Raw genomic sequence first — 14,093 nt, forward strand, 5'->3', positions numbered from 1 at the left:
TGTTCCTATGTGCCCTGCGATTGGCTGGCAACCAGTTCAGGGTGTACCCTGCCTGATGACAGCTGGGATAGGCTCCAGCACGCCCGTGACCCTAGTGAGGAGAAGCGGCTCAGAAAATGGATGGATGGATATATATATATATAAAACACTTTTTTTACAATTATTTTTCTTTCTTTTTTTTTCTTTCTTTTTTACAATTTAGCCTTAAATGTCCTTGCCATAATAGCTGCCAGTTATTCTGGTGTGAATAGCTTTGTATGCTTGTTGAATAAAACAATGTGTCAAATTTCTTTGGCTGTGGTGAGAAGACTGAGAATGTAAGTTAATACAAGAACATAAAAAGAACAATCAAGAAGACATTTAATAAAGCATAGCAGTGATTTGTTCATTTTACACCAAAATATCGTCAGCTTTTCCATGTGCATGTATTTTGTTGGCAATATTCATGCATCATTCATGAAGAAATTAAGGAAAATGGTGAAAATAAAATGCTAAATATACATTCCATACCTGTTAAAATCAAGGGCATTTTTGCTCACAAACCTTTCATTTCCTGGAGAAGTAGCACATGTCTAGTGTAGTCGAGCTGCACTACCAATGAATGAAATATGTCGCTGAAGATTTTTACAGTACCCAACTGAGGTAACAGATACAAGTAGGTCTGTGCTGTGAAAGAAAAAAGTTAATTGACTCAATAGCAAGACAGCGGCGGTACTGTAAATGAAAGAGGAAGTCAGGTTTCCATGGCACCGGACATCAGTCAAATGAATCCGAGAAATTGTCTTGTATCTTTCAATGATGAAGCAATAGTTCATTAAAAGAAAAAAAGAACAAACAGAAGTCAATATGAGTTATGAATCAACATTTATTAGTTATATTTGTATATGTACACCAAAGGTACAGCACATTTAGATATGTAGAAACAGAATTTTTTTTAAGTATACCATAAGATCGAGGAAATAATTCATTTACTTTTTTTGTCTTTTTCTCAGTATCACTTCAATACGTACTTTCTGCCTTTACGTGCAAATAAAAGCGAAAGCTTTACAAAGAAAGGAAGGCCAAGAAAAGTAATATTAACTTCTTGTCGATGAAGTTATCATCTGCATTACAGGGTTGTTTCATTCGTAAAAGACACATTTCAGTAAAAAAAGAAAGTGGAAATGTACTTTAGGGCCCTTCACGGCAATATTGTTTCCTTTTTAAACTCAGCAAGTTCCAGGTGGGTTTCTGTGCATATTGTGGATTGCGTAGAAAGTGAAAAAAGGCAAGCGGGTAAAGGCAAGTTTACTATGGGATATGTTGGCGATGGCATGACAGTCTCGCTATAAAGTAGGTTGCATGTGTGGCACTTTAACGAAGAACCTGAAAGCAATCTAGAGATCCACGATATGCTACTAACAAAGCATCAGGTCAAACATGATGCCAAAACTGGCAATGAGAAAAGGCCATTCTTCGCCATTAAACAGACACAATGATTCACCTGAGGAATGTTGCTCAATATTGTGAAGTTTTATTTAAAAATGGGATAGTTGTTCACTCACTTAGTAACTACTGGGCGCCATTTGATTCTTCACTCTTGCCTATGTACGTACGGACAACGTTTTACCTTCTTTTCTCACAGTCTCCACCAAATAAAGTCATGTTGGCCGTTTTTAACAAACGTCTCCTTCTTCCCTCGTTTACTCTTGTGCAGACCCTCTTGTTTTTTTTTTTCCTCCTCATGCAAATGTTGCTTGAGGCTATTCTGCATTGCCACAGATTAGAACATTTACCGTATATATCTATTTTATGTACAATGAAAATGAACGCACACTGCTTATATTGCCATGGAACAAACATTCAAAAGGCTTACATTAGATACAAAAACATATTTATACTGTATATTGTTGAGTGACAGATAAGTAAAGCACCTAGTTATTAGAGAATAAAAAAGAACAAACAAGCAATTTAATACACGATTTCCTGCCAATACGTTTCGTCTAATCTAGTTCTACTCAGGACATAAATGATATATTTTCTATAGTATTACATTTAGAATGTAACAGCAATAAAACTATATTCCTACAAACCATTTGAACACTCCCGAAAGGAAAAATGGGGGGAAACAAATGACAACATCAAAACACTGTTGACTACAATACAGTATATACACAAAAGTGCAAGGAGGCACTTCAAATATCATGCTTTTAAGATAGTGGTGCAAAAAAAAAAAAATAATAATAATTTTCATTTCATTTTATTCATGCTTCTAAAATAGTTTGAAGGTAAACATGGTCCAACTCTTATCATGATGGTGTTCATAGTCTCCTTAATGGAAAGACTTTGTTCCTGAAGGCAACTAGGCCATGCAGTCAAACTGGAAGGGCCTGTTAGGGTGTCAGTGCTGTGCTCTTCAATATTTTGTCACCTTGACGGTTTTATATGGGTGTGTTCATATGCATATGTGTTCCACAAATGTGCATTGTGGCGTTATGGAAGCCCACTAAGATGGCTTGTGAGCCTATGCGTCAGGAACTCGACTACACTGAGAGGTGCACTATATCTTGTTAGCTTTTTCTATTGTTACTTTGATGTGCTTTGTGTGTGCTTTTGATCAGTGTGACGCAAACGTCTTCAAGGCCGAGTTGTCGTCAAGCACGAATGAAGAGAAACAAGACAGAAGAGAAGGACACAACACTGAGAAAAAAAACAAATCACAGAAGTCTCATTCATACAGGCTAAGACACACAGTCGTCCATTTGTGTTGCTTTATGAGAGTTGCAAAAACATAACATTACCTGATTGTGGTCAAAAGTAAGGGATTATGTGTCTACTGTTTTGTTGTGTGAAATCATGGATATGGGCACACAACTGCAGCATCTAGGGTTTGTAGAAACAGTCTTGGACTCCGGTGGCTAAAAATATGGAATTGTTTGCTTTTGTACATCTGGCAAAACAAGAATCTTGGAGGCTTCTTGAGGATGAGTATAAATATCTATGGTCTGTCTCTGTTTGTGCATGTCAAGAATCCCATCTGACATCCATTGGCTGCACTTTCTGTCATTTCTTTCTGTTTCATCAAAGCTAATTTGGCCCTACACACAGGTAGAGGATCCGTCAACCACCGGAATGTAGTAAACATTTTTGCAGAAAGTTTTTTTGCACTCAAATATTGCCATTGTCGTCATCAAAATTTGTAATGGTTGTGCAATAAAGCCCCATATATTGATGTGAAAAGATCATGTGAGGAAGTAAACATTAGGGTTTCTGCTAATGTGTCAGGAGTAAACATTAAAGCCTGAGAATCTCTGGGAATCAAGGTATTTGCATAATTTTGAACGTGCCGCTTACTGGTAATTGAATTCGATGGCTCATTAGCTTTTTTTTTTTTTTTTTTTTGTGCCACGTGCTTTGTGCTTTACATCTTTCTTTCTTTGTGCCATAAGAGATTTAGACCAGCCAATTCTTCATTGGTGTTAGGATGCAAAATTCACTTTGTCATTGGTGTAAATCATTCTTTTTGGGCAGTAATATGCTGTTCTTTAAATATGGAATTTCATTGGAATTTGAGATTGTATCCATTGTAAACAGACAAAAATAATTGGTCTTGATGTGACTGTGGAAGTTTGAAGACTTAGAATAATAATAATAGTAATATTTTTTTCCTGTCCGTTTGGTCCCAATAACTGACTTAGTCATATACTATTATACTTCCGAATGCACACCCATACACACACACACACACACACACACACCTGCACACGCACGCCTACACACACACACGCACACACACACACACATGTCAAAGAAAAGCGAAAAATAATTTCCTAGATTATAGTGAATTAAAAAAGAAACACATTGTGGCTTAAAATTTGTCTCCATAGTACGATTTGTGCTTTAATGTTGAAGAATGAATATTGTGATATAAGGCTCGGCATAACCAGCCCCCAACCCTTTCATCAATTCTTCAGCATACTAGGTCATTGCAGTCAGGTGGATTTTGAGACTAAAAATAAACATGATCTTAGCAGGTGTGCTCCTGATGGTAATGAAAAGGAAGAAAAGTGGGGAAGTGATCGCCATAACGACTCCCACTTTCATTACAATAATCGACGCTTCAAGAATGTATTGCTCGCAATAGTGTGTAGTTTTTAATGTTTTTATCTTTCGTCTCTCCTTCAACCTTGTGCAAGTGTCTGCTACTAAGGGCAGAATTGTGCTCTAACAGGAAGCGTGTACCGCTGTTGTCTTTTCACAGTTAAGTGAATTAGTAGAATTTATCAGTCAGAGAGACAATTACAAAAAGAATCTTAAAGGGACTAATAATAAAGAAAACTAGACTACATAATAAACATTAGTAGTTCTGTTCATATGATATTTTTTTCATTCACTCTTTTTTTCATCACCAGAAAGGAAAGCTTGTGGAGCCCAGGAGCAGGGGATCTCTGCACTGCCATTATTCATGTTTCCATGGTTCCTCCTCAACAAGCGTGCACTCCGCAGCAGAGCCGTTTGTGGCTGAGGTTACCTGCAAGCAGTTAGCACGGAAATCTAAACAACACATCTGAGAAAGAGACACAACACTCTTACATCCACCCAGGAATTAGATGGGTCATTTAAGCACCATAGATTCATAATGCTCAGAGGCAGTTACCATAAATTCATCTTTTGGAAATGTACTACTGTGGAACGTCTAAAGTTGAATTATCAAGATATTGGACAAACTAGACTTGATGTGATGTGACATTATAATTGGCAATGTTAGTATCTTGTTGGTTAACCTTATATGTGTGCTTTGCTCCTTTTTTTGTGTGTGTGTGGCACATTATGCCTCATTCATCAATACAATTGTTTTCATATTTTTACAACCCCAATTCCAATGAAGTTGGGACGTTGTGTTAAAAACAATAAAAACAGTATACAATGATTTGCAAATCATGTTCAACATATATTTAATTGAATACACGACAAAGGCAAGATATTTAATGTTCAAACTGATAAATTTTTCTTTAAACTTGTTTTTAGCAAATAATCATTACCGTATTTTCACAACCGTAAGGCGCACTTAAGTCTTAAATTTTCTCCAAAATGGACGGGGCACCTTATAATATGGCGCGCTTTATGTGTGCATCTATAAATGTTGTTGTGTGACGGGCGCTCCGCTTGACTTTTAAAAAAAATTTATTTATATTTTTGTATTTATATTTTTTAGCATTTCCTGCCGACTCACTGCTTACACAGAGGAAAAGCGGACATGGCTGAGGACAGGGGACGGGTGCGTGAAGTAGGACGCTAAAGCCACGCCCCCAGTAGGTATATAGCGCCGGGGTGTTTTTTATTTTGTATTTAAATTTTTTTATTTTTATTTATTTTATTTTAAAAAAAAAATATTTAACCGCTTGACTGACTGGGAGCATTTCCGGGGTGTGCATTTTGCAAAACAACATCGGTTTGGCTAAGGACCCCCGAAAATGTCACCTACGAAGAGACACGCTTACGAAGCACAGTTTAAACTGCAAGCTGTCAGTTACGCGGAGGAACATGGGAATCGAGCAGCTGCGAGAGAATTAAGGATCAACGAATCCATGGTTCGCAAGTGGAGGAAGCAGGAAAACGAGCTTCACCAAGTCAAGAAGACGAAGCTGAGTTTCCATGGGAAAAAAAGAAAAACAAAATGCGGAAACAAGGCGAGGTGGCCCGAGTTGGAAGACGAACTCGAGCAATGGATTAATGAGCAAAGAACAGCCGGGAGAAGCGTCTCAACAGTCACCATTCGACTGTGTGTAATAAGTCGGGGCTTGCCATCATTCCGGGAGACTTGACGAACCGCTGGACATTCGTGTAAACATGGCGTTCAAAGTTAAGTGAGCGGCGTGGGAGCCATGGATGACAGATGGCGAACACAGCTTTACTAAGACTAGGAGGCAGCGTCGGGCGAGTTACGCCAGAATTTATGAATGGATTGTGGATGCTGGGGCTAACGTATCTCCTTGCACTTTTGTTCGAGCTTTCGCACGGCAACGAGACTGACTCGAACCTGGCGTGTTTGATTGAGAACTTGCCCAGCTGTTCATTTCGGATACAGAAGATGAGGACTTTGATGGATTTGTGGACCATTTGTGGATGATCAATTCTGATAAAAAAAATAACGTGAGTACATTGTTAAATACTTCAATAAAGTACAACCTAACTCAGTTTTGCTCCCGCTGCCTTTTTAAAAACATTGTTTTAGCGTGCATGCATGCTACCGTATGTTTTAAGGTAGCATGTTTTACCATGCCTGCGCCCAATAATGGGGTGCGCCTTATGTATTTGTTAAATACAGAAATAGACCCCGTAACTGAGACTGCGCCTTTTAATAATGTGCGCCCTATGGTCGTGAAAATACGGTAACTTTGAATTTTATGGATGCAACACGTTCCAAAAAAGCTGGGACAGGTGGCAAAAAAGACTGAGAAAGTTGAAGAATGGTCATCAAACACCTGTTTGGAACATCCCACAGGTGAACAGGCTAATTGGGAACAGGTGGGTGCCATGACTGGGTATAAAAGGAGCTTCCTTGAATTGCTCAGTCATTCACAAGCAAAGATGGGGCGAGGTTCACCTCTTTGTGAACAAGTGCGTGAGAAAATAGTCGAACAGTTTAAGGACAATGTTCCTCAATGTACAATTGCAAGGAATTTAGGGATTTCATCATCTACGCTCCATAATATCATCAAAAGGTTCAGAGAATTTGGAGAAATCCCTGCATGTAAGCGGCAAGGCCGAAAACCAACATTGAATGCCCGTGACCTTCGATCCCTCAAGCGGCACTGCATCAAAAACCGACATCAATGTGTAAAGGATATCACCACATGGGATCAGGAACACTTCAGAAAACCAATGTCAGTTAATACAGTTTGGCGCTACATCCGTAAGTGCAACTTGAAACTTTACTATGCAAAGCAAAAGCCATTTATCAACAACACCCAGAAACGCCGCCGGCTTCTCTGGGCCCGAGCTCATCTAAGACGGACGGATGCAATGTGGAAAAGTGTTCTGTGGTCCGACGAGTCCACATTTAAAATTGTTTTTGGAAATTGTGGACGTCGTGTCCTCCGGGCCAAAGAGGAAAAGAACCATCCGGACTGTTATGGACGCAAAGTTCAAAAGTCAGCATCTGTGATGGTATGGGCTGTGTTAGTGCCAATGGCATGGGTAACTTACACATCTGTGAAGGCACCATTAATGCTGAAAGGTACATACCGGTTTTGGCGAAACATATGCTGCCATCCAAGCAACGTCTTTTTCATGGACGCCCCTGCTTATTTCAGCAAGACATTGCCAAACCACATTCAGCACGAGTTAGAACAGTGTGGCTTCGTAGTAAAAGAGTGCGGGTACTAGACTGGCCTGCCTGCAGTCCATACCTGTCTCCCATTGAAAATATGTGGCACATAAAATACAACAACGGAGACCCCGGACTGTTGAACAGCTGAATCTGTACATCAAGCAAGAATGGGAAAGAATTCCACCTACAAAATTTCAACAATTAGTGTCCTCAGTTCCCAAACGTTTATTGAATGTTGTTAAAAGAAAAGGTGATGTAACACAGTGGTAAACATGACCCTGTCCCAGCTTTTTTGGAACGTCTTGCAGCCATAAAATTCTAAGTTAATGATTATTTGCTAAAAACAATAAAGTTTATCAGTTTGAACATTAAATATCTTGTGTTTGTAGTGTATTCAATTAAATATAGGTTGAACATGATTTGCAAATCATTGTATTCTGTTTTTATTTATGTTTAACACATGTATATTTGTACATTTTGATATTAACAATATGCAACTTGTTTTTTAAAAGAATGTTTAGATGAATAAATTCTAAAGAAGGCTTTTTTTTTATGTCAAAAGATTGACCCTCGAACAAATTCTTGCAACTCCAAACAAATCAAAGCTTTACCAGCATCCTGGAGAGGATTGTGTTCAACATGAGAGGTTCCACTGTTATTGGAATAGTATAACAATATAAACATGCAATATTCAGGTAAACCTGTTAATTCCCTGTGAATATCATCTTTCAACACATTCTTTTTCATTTTGTACTACACAGTGATGTGAACTGTACATTGGAATACTTTGACAACAGAGCAGCAACAATACTATATACAAATGTTATGACTGGAACTGGAACTCCCAAAGGACCACTGAAGAACATGCTTATAGTGGTCTTATGAGTGGAGTGACCTGGGGACAGACCAAGCATTTATGATTACCAAAAACTAAAACTACATTTAAAAAAACACATTTGCATGCAAAAAAAGTTGCACAAAAGTGACACAAACACTACAGAAACTACAAAATTAATGCGTTTTGACTAGTTTGCAGGCCCACTATAGCATGTTCATGTTCAAAATGTGAGTAATGCTATTAGCAGACAACAAATTAACCCAACTAGATATAGAATTAACTGGAAATAGCAAGCCTCTGGTCTGTTAGGAAATGGAGCATTAAAACGAAGATGCAACTTATCACTTTGAACAGATTTCTGGTGCCAGTGTTACCAGGCAACACCTTCCATCCTTTAAAAAATAAATAGTGCAAATACATGTTGGTGTACATACTGTACACGTAATTCATGCTGCTGCATTGTTGTGAATCCCTTAACAAATTAAAATAGAAGATTTAAGGTGCAGTGTTTTAAACGACACAATCCTCACAATGAGCCAAAATAGCTTTTATCTAAAATACTAATCCCAGTGTGGTAACGGCTCAGTAACTGTGTCTCGGGAATATGTGAGCTGCTAATTATCTGCAGCCTTTTCCATCGTTGGATTTTCAAATGCCTGCAAAAGGTGACCCATTGGAAATCAGTTAATAATTAAAATAAGCTATAATTAGATGAATGGAAGGGTCCACGTGGGACACTGAGCACAGGAAAAAAATGTCTGCAGCAACTAAGACAAATCAGGGGAAGAATATCTTATTAAGAGGGTTTATAAATTGATGTAGAGTGAACTTTTGATAGATGTGAGATTCTGAATAATACTCCCATATTGCCTAATGAAGGCCATTTAAAGCCAATCCACAACATGTTATAGCATCAGAAAAGGCTTATAAAGCTCACTTTAAAATGTACTGAGATGGTTTGTTTCAAAAGCAATTTTTGATGAGTTTTTATATTTCTATACATTCACAACACAAAAGCTGCTATTCCAGAAGAACTACAAACATGCGTTGTCTCATGCATCATTTTTGTCAACAAGTTAGTGTGTTACAATGTATTATAGAAAGGTGCAGTGAATTGAAAGAGAGGAAACAAAAACATAGTGAGCATGCAAGAAGAGAGATGGTTATATACAAGTCTCTAGATCAGTAAGCATTAATTGTACCTTGCACTCATCTACTACGACAGAATTGTTAGCATTTGCGGTAGGCGTTAAGACGCACTGGTTGGAATTGTTTTCGTGGTGGTTCTTCATGTCGTCGTACAACGATGGGGTCTTTGTCATTTCGATGTCGTCTGATTTAACCGTGTGCGCATCCAGCTCTTCAAGCTCCGCCTTGGACATGTGGTACACGATGCCTGCACCGTAGGAGTCCCCAACCACATTTACAGAGGTCCTGAACCGGTCCCTGAGGAGACAATTTTTACTATAAGGAGGAGTGTTTGAGTTACTGGAAAACTGGAACCGTGGCTACTCTGCAGTTCAAGACAGGATAGTGGGCAATTTCCCACCAGATTGCAATGGCGAAAGTGCATAGTTTGCATACATACAGTTGAAATCGGAAGTTTACACACATTATATAAAATGACGTATAGGCTTTTTTTTTTCTTACTGTCTTACATGAAATCAGACCAACCTTTTCCTGTTTTAGGTCAATTAGGATGACATAAATTATTGCTATTTGCTAAAGGCCAAATTAATGACAGAAGGATTTTTTTTAGAATTCTTTTTTTTTGGCTACTTTCTTCAAAGTCACCCATTTACATACCATAATATTACGATGCCTTTAAACTATTTAGGGAAAACCCAGACGATGATGTCATTTATTTGGAAGCTTCCGATAGGTTTATTTATAACATCTGAGGTAATTAAAGACATATTCTGTGGCTGTATTTGAAGACACACCTGAAACACACTGCTTCTTTGTGGAACATTATGAGAAATCCCAAAGAAATTATCAAGCTATCTGGAAGAGAATTGTGGGCTTGCACTAATCTGGTTCATCCTTGGGTGCAATTTCTAGATGCCTGATGGTGCCACTTTCATCTGTTCAAACAACTATATGCAAGTATAAACACCATGGGAATGTCCAGCCATAATATCGCTCAGGACAGAGATGCGTTCTGTGTTCCAGAGATGAATGTGCTTTGGTCTCAAATGTGCATATTAACCCAAAAATGAAAGAAAAAGACTTTGTTAAGATCCTGGCTGGAGCTGGTAACAGTGTGTCATTATCCACAGTGAAATGAGTGCTGTACTGACGTGCTGAAAATCCACTCTACCAGGAAGAAGCTGTTACTCCAAAAGAAACATTAAAAAAGACAGATTACAGTTTGCAAATGCACACTTGGACAAAGACCTTAATTTTTAATCTGTAGTCTGACGAAACTAAAATTGAATTGTTTGGCCATCATTACGTTTGGAGGGAAAAGGGGGAAGCTTGCAAGCCTGAGAACACCATCCCAACTGTGAAATACAAGGGTGGCAGCATCCATCCATCCATTTTCTGAGCCGCTTCTCCTCACTAGGGTCGCGGGCGTGCTGGAGCCTATCCCAGCTGTCATCGGGCAGGAGGCGGGGTACACCCTGAACTGGTTGCCAGCCAATCGCAGGGCACATCGAAACAAACAACCATTCGCACTCACAGTCATGCCTACGGGCAATTTAGAGTCTCCAATCAATGCATGTTTTTGGGATGTGGGAGGAAACCGGAGTGCCCGGAGAAAACCCACGCAGGCACGGGGAGAACATGCAAACTCCACACAGGCGGGGACGGGGATTGAACCCCGCACCTCAGAACTGTGAGGCTGACGCTCTAACCAGTCGGCCACCGTGCCGGGTGGCAGCATCATGTTGTGATTTTTCTTTTTGTTTTTTGCTACAGGAGGGACTGGGGCAGTTCACAAAATACGTACCTAAGTGAGTGTCCCTCTTTCAGTCACTACTGGCTGTCTCTCCAGCAACCGAGTGAGCATGACTGGCATATGTTATTTTCCCAATTGGTCTATGAGGCAGTCATGATTAATGTGATAAAAGGCAGTGAATTGTATTGACTAAAATGGGTATTTGATGTCAATGTTCTGAAGCCAACTGGGAACTCAGACACCAAAAAACTGTTGGTAATACCCTTAATATCACTGGTATGTAGCCAAGATAAATGGTTGGATCACAACCACTGTTTCCTTATAAGAAGGAACTGAAGAAGGAAGCAAACATTCGATGTCAATTCATTAAACTAATAATACAAATCAAATCCCAAAAAAAAACAAAAACTCACAGAAGCCAGTCAACAGCAACTAGCAGACTGATGTCCTGAGTTGGCAGCCCCACAGCAGTCAGGATCAAGAGCATGGTCACGAGTCCAGCACTGGGAATACTGGCAGCTCCAACACTGGCCAGAGTGGCTGTGAGGCTGAATAAAGACAGAGTAGATGGAAAAAACAAATACACAGTCAAACACCTAATTCCTGCAAGACTATTCATTGATCTGATCGGCCTGATCGGTATCGGCCGATATTTAGTATTTTATGCTGATCGGCTTTAATGTCATAATTCGCCGATCCGATCAATGACGTCATTGATCGGTTACTCCGTGTCGCCATCGTGCACTGCATATTTGAATCCAAAAGCTAGTTTATTTTTAGCCCTGTCGCGTGTCTTTTGACATAGTACTGTAAATATCGGCCAATAAAGTTATTAAAGAAAATAAAATAATGTCATCTGTGTGGGACAGACAACACGTCTGCAATAGACAACACGTAACGCCTGGATCAGACTACAAGACAAATTTGGTCTTTCATGATTGCACTATGTCAGACTACTGCTATAAAATCTTGTATTCTGATACCACCGCATTCCGTTTTTTTCGATCATTGGGCTTTATCTTGTCAACTCAAATGTGACAAAAAAAAAGAAGAGTGGATCGCGCCGACTGTATCATAAGCACAAAATGAGGGAAAACGTGTGCTGGTGGTCACCAGTGCTCAGGAGAGGGCGTTCGTTTAATGCTTGCTTGAGATATGTTCACGTACTTTTAATACGATACGGCTCGAAAGCAGGCAACAAAACGTTATGTAGCCTAGCAAATGAGTGCTAGCACTAACGGTTGTGCGTAAACATGCTGCCGTTCTGTCGAATCAATGCTCTAAAGTTTCGTTGTGGGTGAAATAATGTAATTACAAATAAAGTAATTTCATTACAGTAAGTTAGCACCCTTTATTTCTGTCATGTTGTAATGTTGGTTTGGCCTGACTGATTGGAATACACGATCTGACTAGAGCAGTGATTTCCAACCTTTATGGAGCCAAGGAAAATATTTTACAATTGAAAAATTTCACGGCACACCAACAAACAAAAATGTCACAAAAAGTGGATACATTAATTACTGTATGTACTTCCTGCCATCTAATAGAAGACCATTCATTTGTTCTGTCTGTCACTATGCCTCACTGGCATAAATAGAGGAACAAAGATACATTATTTATTGTAAATATAATTTTTTGGGCAATAAAGTAAACAAGTATATACAGTAAATGAACAGGTCATTTAAATAGACACATTGCTCCATCTTGTGATCGTATCGGTGATCAGTTATCGTTTTTTTAAACTCGCTGATCGGTGATTGGCCCCAAAAATCCTGATCGTGTAAAGCCTAATTCCTGCACAAGCCTTATATAGAAAATGACTGTTGCTGAGAAATCGCTACAACCCTGAACCACACTAGTATGAATAGCAGCAACTAAAAAGTGGATGCTTTATGTTAAGAGGTTCACTCATGAAAGATGAGAGGTTTCAGTTACCAGTTGGTAGAGAGATGTGATAATGAATTCTCAAGCTGAAGGACACCCAGCCTTGACTCTCTCAACAGAACTCAGGCTAATTAGAGTACATTTAAAAAAATAATAATTGAGAGGAAGGTAGTTTTTGTACTGTGTATTTTTTTCTGTCTCTGTCCTGTTATTGTTCACTTGGGACTTTTAGGAACTCCATCCATCCATCCATCCATTTTCTGAGCCGCTTCTCCTCACTAGGGTCGCGGGCGTGCTGGAGCCTATCCCAGCTGTCATCGGGCAGGAGGCGGGGTACACCCTGAACTGGTTGCCAGCCAATCGCAGGGCACATAGAAACTAACAACCATTCGCACTCACAGTCATGCCTACGGGCAATTTAGAGTCTCCAATTAATGCATGTTTTTGGGATGTGGGAGGAAACCGGAGTGCCCGGAGAAAACCCACGCAGGCACGGGGAGAACATGCAAACTCCACACAGGCGGGGACGGGGATTGAACCCCGCACCTCAGAACTGTGAGGCTGACACTCTAACCAGTCGGCCACCGTGCCGCCTACTTTTAGGAACTCCTTGTTTATAATTATTTGTGTCCAAAGCTTTTTTGTGTGTGTTGTAACACTTGTCAATAGTTTCACCAGGTTTAATCTGCTTGTTCCACCTCTTGTGCCACAGCTCTTTCCCTTCCCTTGTAGTCTGCTCACGTGGCCTTCATCTTACAATTACTTATTGTATTTCAACCTTGATTTTGTGTGGTCTTCTCATTCAACATTGCCTTTTTGTTGCTTGAAGTTTAGATGTTAGATTTTTGCTCTGCTGATTTTTATGTTTATGAACTTTTTTTTTTTTTTTACATTTTCCTGCTCGAACTCCCACCTTCCCCAACTATTCTGTCTTTTCACAAGGCAACCACTGTTAGCCTTTTAATACAACTGAGGAATTGCATCCTTATGGTTTAACTACTACAAGTTTTATACTTCAGTATTTGAGGAGACTTGATACAAAGCTACATTTTCTTCAATCCTAACTCTTTTTCAAAACAGTGACTAGCAGCAATCTAGCACCTTTTGGGGGGTTATTTGAGACTCCCTCCTATATGCAGCCATAGCGGAAGATGTTC

At 39.4% G+C, this 14,093-nt stretch overlaps 1 protein-coding gene across 6 annotated transcripts in view; it reads right to left on the minus strand.

Annotated features, from left to right (window-relative positions):
- Window positions 1-847: 847 nt before the first annotated feature.
- slc1a2b (solute carrier family 1 member 2b) overlaps window positions 848-14,093 on the minus strand; it is a 38,203-nt gene continuing 24,957 nt past the window's right edge. For 3 of the 6 annotated variants that reach the window (XM_061773158.1, XM_061773155.1, XM_061773156.1), the window contains exons 9-11: window positions 11,466-11,600; window positions 9,353-9,596; window positions 848-4,510 (exon numbers count right to left, since the gene is read on the minus strand). In XM_061773158.1, the coding sequence (XP_061629142.1) occupies window positions 4,439-4,510; window positions 9,353-9,596; window positions 11,466-11,600 (451 nt within the window). In that variant the 3' untranslated portion in view covers window positions 848-4,438. Of the gene's footprint in view, window positions 4,511-6,712; window positions 8,208-9,352; window positions 9,597-11,465; window positions 11,601-14,093 lie in introns of those variants that run through there. The other 3 variants (XM_061773161.1, XM_061773157.1, XM_061773159.1) reach the window with 3 other exon arrangements.

This window comes from Phyllopteryx taeniolatus, chromosome 5 (genome assembly GCF_024500385.1).
Source record: "Phyllopteryx taeniolatus isolate TA_2022b chromosome 5, UOR_Ptae_1.2, whole genome shotgun sequence".
Classification (NCBI taxonomy): domain Eukaryota; kingdom Metazoa; phylum Chordata; class Actinopteri; order Syngnathiformes; family Syngnathidae; genus Phyllopteryx; species Phyllopteryx taeniolatus.